General features: G+C 30.4%; 1 protein-coding gene across 3 annotated transcripts in view; it reads right to left on the bottom strand.

The window, feature by feature from the left end:
• LOC134685087 (prolyl 3-hydroxylase 1-like) overlaps positions 1 to 13148 on the bottom strand; it is a 38071-nt gene that overhangs the window by 7128 nt on the left and 17795 nt on the right. For all 3 annotated transcript variants that reach the window (XM_063544501.1, XM_063544503.1, XM_063544502.1), the window contains 11 exons: positions 11619 to 11744; positions 11079 to 11215; positions 10618 to 10767; positions 9842 to 10003; positions 9158 to 9214; positions 8081 to 8237; positions 5827 to 5914; positions 3068 to 3140; positions 2619 to 2853; positions 681 to 787; positions 61 to 156 (listed from right to left, as the gene is read on the bottom strand). In XM_063544501.1, the coding sequence (XP_063400571.1) occupies positions 61 to 156; positions 681 to 787; positions 2619 to 2853; positions 3068 to 3140; positions 5827 to 5914; positions 8081 to 8237; positions 9158 to 9214; positions 9842 to 10003; positions 10618 to 10767; positions 11079 to 11215; positions 11619 to 11744 (1388 nt within the window). The remainder of the gene's footprint in view (positions 1 to 60; positions 157 to 680; positions 788 to 2618; positions 2854 to 3067; positions 3141 to 5826; positions 5915 to 8080; positions 8238 to 9157; positions 9215 to 9841; positions 10004 to 10617; positions 10768 to 11078; positions 11216 to 11618; positions 11745 to 13148) is intronic.

The raw sequence follows: 13148 nt of genomic DNA, 5'->3' as shown, positions 1-13148 counted from the left end.
AAAAGAAATTAAAATGTCAATAATAAATTAAGAAATATGAGTGCAGACTGAAATAACTACCTCTGTTGCTCTACTGATAGTTAAACCATCAAATGTTTCACTTCTGGTATGGGGTGATCTTCTACGATCATAACCATCTCCACCGATGGCACCTTCCTGCAAAATAACAGTTCAAAAGTAAAATCACAAAAATACTGAACTTAGAGGTCTCATATAGAAATATATATATAAAGATATTTCATTTTTCTATGTAAGGAAAGATTATATAAACTGAAGAAATATTTAACACTATTTATAGTTTTTATGGTATATTTTTTTTTAAAGACACCACAGATTTGTGTTTATGTCTTACACAAAGTATCATAAAAGGCCAACAATCATCTATACAGGTTGGTAATTTGGTCTTCCCATTAAATTCAATGAATGGTTAATTTCATTGACCTATTGTCTATCAGTCTCAAAATTGTATTCCTTTAAAATGCACTAAAATGTCTACAGATAATAAAATTCCATCTAAACTCAAAAAAACTGACTGTGCCAGAATTTATACTAGTGACATTATTAAACAAATTTACACATGTATAAACTTTTTAATGATATGAGGCTCCCCACAGATAAAAAATGAAAATACAAAATTGGAGTAATGAATCAATTTCTTACCAGGTAATGTGCAATTTTACCTGATTCATATTTATCAATGCTTCACACTGTTCTTCAGTTATCAAACCATCTGCTGCAAATCTTTGGTTACTATTCAACTCTTTTTCACCCATCACTATTCTTACTCCTAATTGTGGAAAAAACAAAAAGGTAATCAAACTCTGACGATCATATACTGTTCACTATCTCTAAATGTCTTTCATCTTTTGTTTTTTAATGTCTGGTTGCCTCCACATTGATTGTATACTGCAAATCTCCTTTTATTTATATTTAACCATAACCAACTAACTACTCTTAAACTCTTCCAAGTGTCAATGAGATTTCATGTGCAGCCCCTTACATAAAATAAAAGATCTTTAGTGTCCAAACTAGAAACTGAAGGTAGAAAGATCTCAGAATAAGATTTTTCAATTACTTTAAACTTACAACAACAAAAAAACAGTTAAAATGGTTGCATAATTAATTGCCGATGACACAGTAACATACCTGTCAACTCACCCGTTTTTTGCGGGTGACACCCTTTATTTTCACCTCTCACCCGGGAGTTTTTCTTTACCCGGCGGGTCCCGGGAATTTCTAACATTACCCGTTTCACCCGGATTTCTGACCGGAATTGTTTCCGGTATTTAGAAGTAATACGACCTTCGGTTTTATCGGTCTTTTTCAATGTAACCAAAAGTCAAAATGTAGGACTTGTTTACCTGAGCTACGTAACGATATTTTCAACAAGCTACAAGATGAGTTCAGTGACTATCAGTTGACCCCATTAGATGAACTTCCACTTTGCACTTCCCCTGAATCTGACATTGGTACATTTTGGGGAGAAATGTCCAAGTTGCATGACATTTTTCTTAACAAGCCAAGATTTTTTGTTTTGTCAAAACTTGCTAAAACATTACTGGTTTTGCCAAACAGCAATGCAGACAGTGAGAGGGCATTTTCTTTAGTAAAGAAAATAGCTACAGAGTTTATGGCTGATCTTAATAAGGATACACTGTGTGCTCTTCTTTCTTGTAAAATGAATATATATATACATTTGCATTGCTATGAACTGAAACCAAGTGCAGTTCTTTTAAAGAATGCCAAGTCTGCTACTATGGAATATAACAATAGTCTGAAATAAACTTGTATACATGTTCTAACTGTTTTATATACATATTGACTATATAAATTATATGTAAACATATTTTTGTTCTTCAATTGAGCCCGCAAAATGTCGTACGCGTTATGACCTGAGATTTTTTTTCTCAATGCAGGTCATGACCTGACTTTTCATTTTCAGAGGTTGACAGGTATGCAGTAAAGATCTTACAACCACTTTTAAAAAAGAAAGTATATTATTTAATTTGAGTTAACATAAAATATATACATGCTGTATGGTCAATATCAATAAAATATGTAGCATTTGCTGTCACTCAAAATCCATCCAAAAATCTATTTGCAGAACTTGAAAACGAATCAGGGGTAAAAAAAAACCACAAGACACTCTTTATAGGAACAAGTATCATGAAACTATATACTGTGGATTCATTTATTTTCGTGGGTACCAATTTTCGTGGATTACGGAAAACTTGCATGTTCGTGGATATCTAATTTCTTGGTTTTGCCGAAGTCTGCATACAAGCCTATAGAAATTTTGTTATTCGTTGAACATTTAATTTCGTGGTTCACTTGTAACCACGAAAGCCATGAAAATTGGTATCCAACGAATAATAATGAATCCACAGTATGATGTTTTAGTTCCAGGACAATATTTTATGAAGGTAGAAATAATATTATGTTATGTTTGTTCCCAAGAACTTCTACTTTCCATTTATGTTCCAGGGGAAACAAGTATTATGTGTAACAAATATATGTTCAAACTGTTAATGGTATACCTGCCCTAATAAGAACCTTGCTAGTTCAATAATATTGTATTGTTTAACTGTTTCTCAAACTATACAAACTATAAATCTTACCATTGTCATAAAACTTTTTCATGTCTTCTGTATTATTGACTTCTTTGACTTCAAGACGACTTTTCTCTAAATCCAAAAGATATAATGAAGCTTCCCTATGAGCTGGACTATCATCCTTTCTGTTAGATGTAAACGTTAAAATCATGGAACATCTCTGTGAATCTGATCTCTCTGATCTGTGTCTGTCAGATAATCTAAAACCAACAACTCGTCCACATTTTGACACAACAGGCATCTGTAAATTATAATTAGTTTATAATCAATAAATTTTCTGTCAGTGCTTTACAACCAAACAACCAAAATAAAATCAATTCAACATCTAAATTTACAACTTTCTTTTTTACGTTTTGTTTTACTTTTATATTGCTTAACATTTGTTGCCTTATTTCATTTGTCAAGTTAAACAAAGTACCATTTTCAATAGCAATGTACATGATTATACGTGTTACCTCTTTCTTATGTCTTCTGTTTAGGAAACTAAAATGCCCTGGTTCTTCATCATTTGTCAGGTATGATATCAAGCTGCAAATACAAAACATGGAGTTACCATCATACGTAAATTGAAATGTCTGCATGCTTTAATATTTGAATTATTTTAAAATTCAATTAAATTTGTTATATGCACATGTACTTTTTATAATAGTTTCGTATATTTCTTACCTACATGCATTATTTCTGCAGTAAAACAACACATACAGAGTACAACCAAATAAAATGTCAGACATTAATGACCTGTCAATATTATCAGAGGAACACACCTAATCTTGCAAACTTAACAATGAAAATGTAGCCAAGAAAATTTACAATGTCAGGAGAAATTGTTTTTTCTTACAACTATCCAAATCTTTAATTTGTTGGTATGTCAGACAAAGTTACAAAGGAACAATCTTATTAACTTTTCTTGACCTGGAGAGCTTGAAAATAAGGTCAAGAAAAATATAACATATGTCAGACAGGCTTACATTCTTTTTGATGCTTAGGATGTATACTTATTATGGAACAGCTTTAAAAATTAACCTGATCATTGAAATGTAAAAAATCATGTCAATGGCCACATTTTAGTATGACTCAATACCAATAATGTTGTCCTGTCATGAGGATTACAGGGGAATTGACCTCTACATTAAACCTTAATCTCAACCATGGTTTGTATAAATCAAGTCAATATCTTATGACATAAGTATTTATACATCCATATCTTAAATATTGCTGACATGCTATAAATAGATGGTGAGGAACAAACACCAACAACATTATCATAATTTCCAATAAAAATTACATATCTGTTTTTTACAAGTCAATTCTTCATAATCATTGTTGTAGGTAATTTTATACATTTAATAAAAGATACAGGAGATTAAGAACCTATTCAAAATTTACAACAGCTTTAAGACAGTGATTTTTAAATTTCCTTGATCATAGATCCATATAGTTTTACATACTAGAAACTGTCATCACATGCAATTCTAACCAAGTAACTAGAAATACTGTTGACTAGATAAACATGTTGTGTATCAAGTGGTACAATTCAATCATGACCTATCTCAATTATACAAAGATTCAGCCAATTCTATTTCAATCTATATTATAATGACACAGAACTACAATATATTTGTTTTAAATGGTATCAATGCAGGAGGAACATTAAAAGCAGAAGTAGAAGACAAGATGGACTTGGAAATAGGAAGAACAAAAATATAGAGGCCAAAGATACCAGAGGGACATTCAAACTCATAAGTCAAAAATAAACTGAAAATGTCATAGCTAAAAAATAAAAAGATCAACAGACAAAATAGAGTACACATAACACAACATACAAAAGTAGAGTCATGGACCACATGAAAAACTTGGGGTGATCTCAGGTGCTCCAAAAAGATAATTCAGTAGCTCACATTCACTAGTAATTTAATAATGTCATATGCTAGTCACAGATATAGAAGAAGTGTAAATCAGTTTGTTAAAAAAAAATGTGATGCAAAAAAAAAGTAAAAAACAGGGGATGCTAAACAAATTAATCAAAATAATTGTAGAACACAACATAACTTAAAAAAAGAACATCTTGAATATATATTGGTGGTAGATGTCATTCAGATTTCACAATTTGAAAGGGCTGTTTAGTCCATTATCAGTATAGAAGAAGGATGACAGCTTGATACAATGTGTGGATTATCGTATTCTTAACAAATTAACTATAAAAGATGCATTTCCAATTCTAACAATGATTTTTTTCAGATACATTTGGACATGACACAAAATAAGCCTTATTTAGCAGGTAAGGTCAATTTTAACAATCTAAATTGTCTTTTGGAAAATGGAAATGTCCTAGTAAATTCAGGGGTGATACAATTTGACAATAAAATACTAATTTCAAAACCAACATGGCATTTTACTTAGATATACCTTGTAAAATGAATGTATGTCATCATTGGACATGGCCACAGGGTATTAACAGCTACAAATTGATAAAAGGTACAGAACCAAAACAGCCTTAATTTCAAAGTACGGTCAATTTGAACATGTTAAATTATCTTAAACATATCCTGCTACATTTGATAGTGATACAGATAGTCTTGCAAGAACTGACATGAAAACTATGTAGAACATCGCTTCACTTTAAAATTAAAAGAACGTCTTGAATGCACAGTGTTGACAAATGTCATTCAGGTATCAAACTCTGAATGGTCAGTTTGTCCCGTATCAGTACAAAAGAAGGAAGGGATATTGAGGTATTGTGTGGATTATTGTTCCCTTAACAAATTGACTATGAAAGACGTATATCTTATTCCAAATATTAAATCCTGTTTTTATTCACTTGTTGGAAATTTTACTATGCCATCACAATTGACATGACCACAGGATATTAGCAGCTACAAACTGATGAATAGGACAGGCACAAAACTTTAATTAAGAAGTATGGTTAATTTCAGCTTGTTATAAAGCTAGTCTTGCAAGGACTGACATAAAAACTTTGTAAAACACTATTTCACTCTGAAAAAAACCCAGTTTCAGGAGTCAAAGTCTTAATGGGTAGTTTGTCTGGTATTAGTATCAAAGAAGAATACATTTTCAGGAAGTGTGGATTATACTTTTCTTAACAAACAGACTATAAAACATATATTTCCCATTCCAAATTGTTGCTATTCCCTTTGTGAAAATGTTACTCTGGCATCGCATAAAAACATGAAAGGTCGATACATATTTAACTTACACAAATTGATCATTTAGAAGTTCCTTATCATCAATTTCATCCTCTGTTAAGCAACTCCCATCTTCCTGTGGTATACAAGTTTCTGAATCTGAAATAAATTTAAAAACCATATATACATATGTGTACTGATTTACATTACTTTTGGTTATAAATGTTTATGTAACACAGTGAAATTAATTCTAATCTGTTTAACATGTCCATCACAGACAATTCAGAAAAAGAAAATACAAATAAATGGAGATCTTTGCAGAAAATTATATCTCAGAAAGTAAAAATTCAATAAAAGAATGTTCTACCTTACATTCATAATTAATATGTCCCAATCCAAACAAAAGCCCTAAAATTTAATATGAAAGGGACTAGAAAGACCATCAATTGATCAGTAGTGTACCGCTGTTTGTATAGCCAATATTTTCATTGATATAAGTATTCTTTAATGAAAGAAAAAAAATTAACTGCACATATTATTGTTGTAGACTGTTCAGTGTTTTCATTAAGAACCGGCCGCCGGCCATTTTGAACTGTTCAAATCAATTTCTGGCCGGTTCAGTTGGCCTTAAAAAAAAAAAAAAAAAAAGTCCGATTTTTTTTATCAGATCTTTTTATATTAAAATCATGACGACGGAGTTCGAAGATTTGTGTTTATATTTTAAACCGACATGCGGTTGCAACGACGATTTTCATTGGCTGTTATTTCAGACTTCCTGTTTGACACACGTGCTTATCGTTGTTATGATTGAATGAATAGTAATGTACACGGATTCCACTGTACCCTCGCAGCTCTCATGGGGTGTTCCGTAAACGGAGGGATCTACGTACATACATACATAGTTTTACTGTTTAGGTGATCTACAACGGACCCCGTCGATCTGCCGGCAACTACAAAGCATCCGAAAAGGGGGCAGGGTACATCGATGAAAAATTGCTTTGGCAGAACTTCTGGTCCCGTTCCAAATCATAGATATATTTCTGGTGATAATACTTTCAGTTGTGAGGTATGTAACCCTTTTAAAAGCTATCAAACGAAATTTAGAAGAAGTGGAAGCTCATGTTTTCTTATAAATGAGCCTGGCCAGCACTTCTTCTTTTTCTTTCTTAACACATCTTTTCATACCACCGGGATAATGGGAAGGGGGATATTTAAAACTGCTGCGTGCAGGGGAAGTGCTGTCCAAATTTTTTTAGGGGTCCCCAAAGGTAGGACAAGTATCTGGTTTTAAATGTAAATAGCACCATAATTTTCTTATTGTCCCATGTCCCTATTTAAATAAAATTAACCTCTTTTCAGGTTCAGAGTTTTTGCTACTACATGTAACCTTTTATCAACAATTATTATATAGCCAGAAATAAATTATGATGCTCAATGTAGTATTTTTTTATTCTGAGGATGATCAGATTTTGAGGACGATTGTTGCTGGTGAACTCTATTTTGGCATGAATAACAAGTTTTTATACATAAGTGTCATTGAATTGTATCCATCAATCATTCTAATAATTAATCTCTTAGTGAAGTGATATAAATGAAAATATTTCAATATTATACTTTCTGACTTAGTGATGTTAGATATCTAAATTCAATTTTTTTACTTAGAAAAACTTTAGGTTGCCTACATTAACAGTGGTACTGTAAAAGTGACATTTTTAGAACAATTATAATTTTCTGCCATGCCCAGAATTCAGGATTTTGTGTTTTTTTTTTTTTTTAATCTTTGATGGTGGGGAAAGTGGTAGAAATGACATTTTCAGAACTATAGTTTTATGCCAGGTATGCAGGTTTTAAAGCCTTTTTGTTAAAATTTTGAGGTGGGCTAGTGGTAAAAGTGACATTTTCAGAACTATAATTTAATGCCCAGAATGCGCCAGAATGCAGGATTTTGCGTCTAATTTTAAAAAAATCGTGGGGGGGCAAGCCCCCCCAAACCCCCCCTGTTAGGTTTGGGCCTGCTTAAATCTCTAATTGGCCCCTTCAAACAAAATGAAGTGAAACCCCTGCAAAGATTTTGAAGTTTGACACAGTACAAACTAATTGTCTTTACATAGAAATCAACTGTTTTGAAATATTTCAATTAAGGCCCTTAAGCGCATTCATTAAATAATTATTAATGAATTTTTTGTTTGTTAAATATCCAGAAAAATCTGAAAATTATCAGTCCCCATTTTTATAAAATTTCAACAGTATTTGATAACACATATATGTCTCCTTGCACTTAGTGTTGATATTCTACATATAGTTTTCTGTTTTGTTAATACATACACTGATTTTCTGCTACAGGGTCTACGCAGACTATTGCAGCATTCTTTATAAAAAAACTTGTCTTGTTATAAAAATGAGCACTGAAATGACGTGCTAGCTCACTGGCTCTTAAAAACAATCTCAACGAAATTTCCAATTCTGTATTTTCCTTTATTCGCTGTTGAAAAAAAGAAAATCTGATTTGAACTAACAAGGTAGCAATATCTATGGACAAAATCACAATAGATGATTTGTCATCATGACGATTTTTTTTATTATTTTCTGATTCAGTTTATATCTTTATTGAAAATGCTTTTGCTTCACAAAGTTGTAAGTATTTGTCATTTAATAGTGATAAACTATTGGGAATTATGTCTAACATATGTGTTAGTTGGTCAAATCAATAAATACATGTAAATCTCTAATCAAACTGAAAGGTAAGCTTTGCATAGCTTGACCTACCAAACAGAGGATCACAGTGAAATTCCACCAATGTGCAGCATTAATGAAAACTATGTATTATAAGTTTAACAAGTTGACATTATCTTCATTATGAAAAAATAATCATTGGAATTTACAGGTAATCAAGGATCCTAACTCAAACATAATTTGATTATAAAAGCAGTGATTTTTAAGTTAAGAAGAAAAATAGGTAGAACACAAATAATTATATGCCTTGCTTAATGCAAGTTGAATTTATTAAAGCAAATTTCAAGGTTGATTTGAGCAAGGCAGATGATTAACAGAAATTGTTTCTATCAGAACTAGTTCATAAAGAAAAGGACTCATTTCATCCAAAATAATGTAATGAACTTCTGATGGTCAAAATAGTTGTATCTCAACATCTTTTCTTAAATTAAACTTTGAATAAAATCCACAAGTTTTTTTTGTTCTAATGTTGTGATTAGCTGTGTTTCAAATTTGCCTGCCACGCTGCATTGGTTTAAGGCTACAAAAAAATTAAGGCATTAAATGAATCTTAATACTAAAATCTCTAATTATTGAGTTGATAGAATATTATCTAAAAACTTGTACCAAAAATGTCAGAATAAATCTCTAGAGAAATGGTAGGATAATGCTAAAAGAGACAACATATACCTGTAAACCTTCAGCTACATTCAAAAATCGAACTCCATTTGAATTAGGTTCCAATATCTACAATAGAAAATAAAATTGAATGTTATTGTTCATCAGAATTTAACTTTAATTTCAATTTAAGTTTTATTAAATTACAATGTTTTCTTACAGGGGGGTACAAACTATCTTTTTTGTTTTGATTTTACTAGAATTACAAGGTTCTATTGTAATCTAATGATTAGTATTGTTGGTACTTGGTGGATATAAAGTCTGATATATGTTATTAACTTTCTTTCTTCATTAAGTAAATGAAATTATGAGTTTTAATTTAATGCTATGCACACAAAATGCATAAATCATTAAACAAGTCATCACCTGATTTAAAGATATATGCAAAAAAAAAAAATGTTTTTAAAGTTTTATCTATTCATGACTTATGAGCTGTTAAGTCATTAATTATATTTACAATTCCTTTATTTGAATTAAAGTAAATTCTCTATGTATTTCAAATTGTTCACTGGATTGAATTTGTTAAAAATAGTTTTGACTTCACTGCTCTTGATCATTTTTACAATTGGAATCAAAACTTATGAGTAAAATAAATTATTAAATATGATTATAGTATCCTTATAACTGGCATAAGTTTCTATGATTTGCCTTACACGAATATCCTTTATGGCCAGATAACATAGAACAGATAATTACATTTGCAAAATTTGCAAGTTCTCTACATTGGTCTTGTCTGTAAAAATCATCAGCAACAAATCTGTCATTTTTTTCCTCTTTTACTTTGATTCCAATCTTTTCATAAATTGCCATGTAGTGTTTTTTGGTCAGTTTTTCAGGTTTAGATTTGGTGCTGTTCATCTAAAAACCAAATCAGATAGCCATAAGTCATGTTTCTAGCATAGCTAAGATCAGCTAATTTAAACACATCTGATAATATATAACTTAGAAACAACAGTTGTTATCGCTCAGTTCTAAGGTGAAAGCAGAAAGTGTAATGATTATCCATACTTCCTTTTTTCTTCACATATATACAGATTAATTCACTTCGATCACTAATATTTAAAATTTAAGTAACTGTAAGTTCAGAATTATTGTGTGGTTTTAATTAGTGTGAATGATGTGACTGGATGAGACAAACAATAATAAAACCAATAATAAAAATTTGCATTTTATTTTTATTTTATCAAATCACAATGATGTATAGTTCTTATAGATAGATAACTATTTTCCAGTATCAATTATATAGATGTCATGAAATAATAGCATTTGGGAGAAGTCTTATTATAAAAATAGAATCCCAAAATTTTGACTCCTTTTTTTGTACAATATTTTTTAGTTGATAAATAAAATTATTCTTAATGTGTAAAGCACTTACAGTATTTTTTTCAAATAACATGTTTTTGAAATATTGTTTAAAAATAACATGATGTTAACCTAACAATCTTTACATTATAGTGACTTATCTGTCTTACATGTATCTTTTCTAATTCTGACTCGATTTCTCTAAGGTAATCCCCCTTCATGGTATCTTCTTCACTCTCTTCCAATACATTATACTCATCTCTAATGAAGTACAACAACTCCAACATTTTATTTCTACGGCTTTCATATTCTTTGGCATCCTGAAAAAAATTCGCTGTGATAAGTCTTTTATATTAAGTGGAAGGGCATGACAGAAAATCAAGGGAGATTATGAAAACTGTTCCGAAAAAGAGAATGTTTGAAACTTAAATTATCTGTATCAGAATTTAATGCTTTTCAAGTTATTGAAAAAAATGTACTCCCAAACATTGGGATTGGCTAACAAATTCTTAAACAATACAAATTCAGCCAATGACATGGTGTTATTTCTATTTAGGAGGTATGAACAATGAAATTTCACATAGTCCTATGGATTCTGAATAAATTGTGGAAAATGTTAGTTATTATTTACCTGACGAGGTACAAAATGAGCTTCATGATATCCAAGTTTCTGCATATAAAATGCTTTATTTCGTAACATTTCTTCATCATTTGGATTAAACAGTAGGTATGTGCCTGCACACTCCACAGCCTTGTCATTATTGCCATCTTAAAAAGAAACATATTTCTCATATTCTTTAACAACCACTCAAATCATAAGCTATAACAATGAAAATAACAAAAAAATGCTTTCAACTATTTTGAATTTAAATAAAGTAATGCTTTATTCAAAAAGACTAAATTGTTCGGCTTAGGGTTTTCAGCAATGTGTTCTTTAAAAAAACAAGAAAGAACTGCAGACAAAAGAAAATATTTCAATGTGTAGTAAGTAGTGAAATAATTTTCTTCAAAATGTAGAAAAAAAGAACTTTTAAACCATTATTTTGATGATGTTAAAATCTTGAAGCTGCTTATGACGATAACCAACCCATGTTTATAAGCTGAAGATACTATAGGAAGGTAATTATAACATAACTAAACTATCTATTATAAATATAGTAACCAAACTCACTTTTGTGATATGCAAATTGTAGAAAATTATAATGCTGTCCAACAAAATCTGGTAAGTAATCTTTAAAGAGAATGCTCAACTTCCTCTCACATTTAAACTGACACTGTAACACAGAGATGTAGTGATCTGTAAAAAAAATAAATTATATAACATTTATAAAGTTGTAAATTAAAAAAAATCTATGTATATGCATGTATATTTATATATTTCAAATGTTAAAACTAATAATACAAAATGCATTAGTTAGCATGCATGCACAGTTGTTTTAATATCAGATAAATGACAGAATAAATCCAATTAAATTAAAAAGAAAACCTAGTACATTTGTTTACATGACATTAGTTGGATTTTATCTCTGTCATGCTGTTAAGAAATCTTTAAAATATGAAGTTAGGTGACAGTTGTCTTTTTAGTAGGATTACTCAAGAATTTTTATCATTAAAAGTAATTCTGATAGGTCTAGTATTTTCTGAGAAAATTAGATTGTTCAATTTTCCCTAATACACATGTATTATTAGGTATCCTGGTGAATTTAGGGGATGTACTGAACTGATGTTGAGAATTCATACAGCCTGAGATGCAGCTAAAATGTACATATTTATGAAGCACTCCTGTACTCATCTTATTTACAGGGTGTAAAATTGGAAAATTCTGATGAGTTCTAATGTAGAAATTCCACAACTTTTTTTCAACACAGTTGCTGCACGTTGTCAAATCTTACTTTTTAAAATAATCTTATGTTTTCAATTTTGATTTGTAGGAACTTTGGCAGTCTGTTTTTTTTCTCCAAGTTTTGGCAAATTGGCACCACATTTTGACATTTTTTTGCATTTTCAATTAATTTTGATATTTAAAAACAAAAATCCCCTAGGGGTAAATAGCTGCACTTGGATGGGGTGCTGTTATTTATATCCATGTCATTTATCAATAAGTTGACAGGATTCTTGCGTCATAAGAAAAAATGCAATCTTTTTTTTTTTAAATAGTTCATCTGAACTGGGTGTTATCTGATAAAAAACAAACAAAAGTTAGCGCACAAAGGATAATGAGAAAAAGATTGACTCAAAGTATTGAAGTCATTCTTGAGGAAAAGAATCAACAAAATATTAATAATGGATGAAAGGAATAAACACCGACAACAAGTGAGAGCTCATGTTTTGGAGCTAATAATAGATTTGTCTCAATAGTACTTAAGATGTAGAAAGGAAGTGACATTTTTTTTTTATAAATATTTGTTTTCAATTACATAAAGGGGTAATTGCATCTTATGATTTAAAATTAAACAACAGTGAATGGTCAATCAGAGGAAACAAACCCTTCAAATCAACATGAATCTTCATAAAACATTGTCTTTCTTAATGGTCATACTTAAACAGATTTTTTTTTTCTAATCACGGTGTTGCACAGGAATTCAACTTATGGGATTAAATTGATTTATGAATATTTTTTCGAATTACTGAGCATTACATTGCTGGTGTATGGCATAAATATCCTGTTCCATGTAATGCTGAATAATATGATGGCAGACAG

The sequence above is a fragment of the Mytilus trossulus genome, chromosome 9 (genome assembly GCF_036588685.1).
Source record: "Mytilus trossulus isolate FHL-02 chromosome 9, PNRI_Mtr1.1.1.hap1, whole genome shotgun sequence".
NCBI lineage: Eukaryota > Metazoa > Mollusca > Bivalvia > Mytilida > Mytilidae > Mytilus > Mytilus trossulus.
The sequence above is the reverse complement of the archived record's forward strand: the minus strand, read 5'-3'. Positions and strand labels throughout refer to the sequence as shown.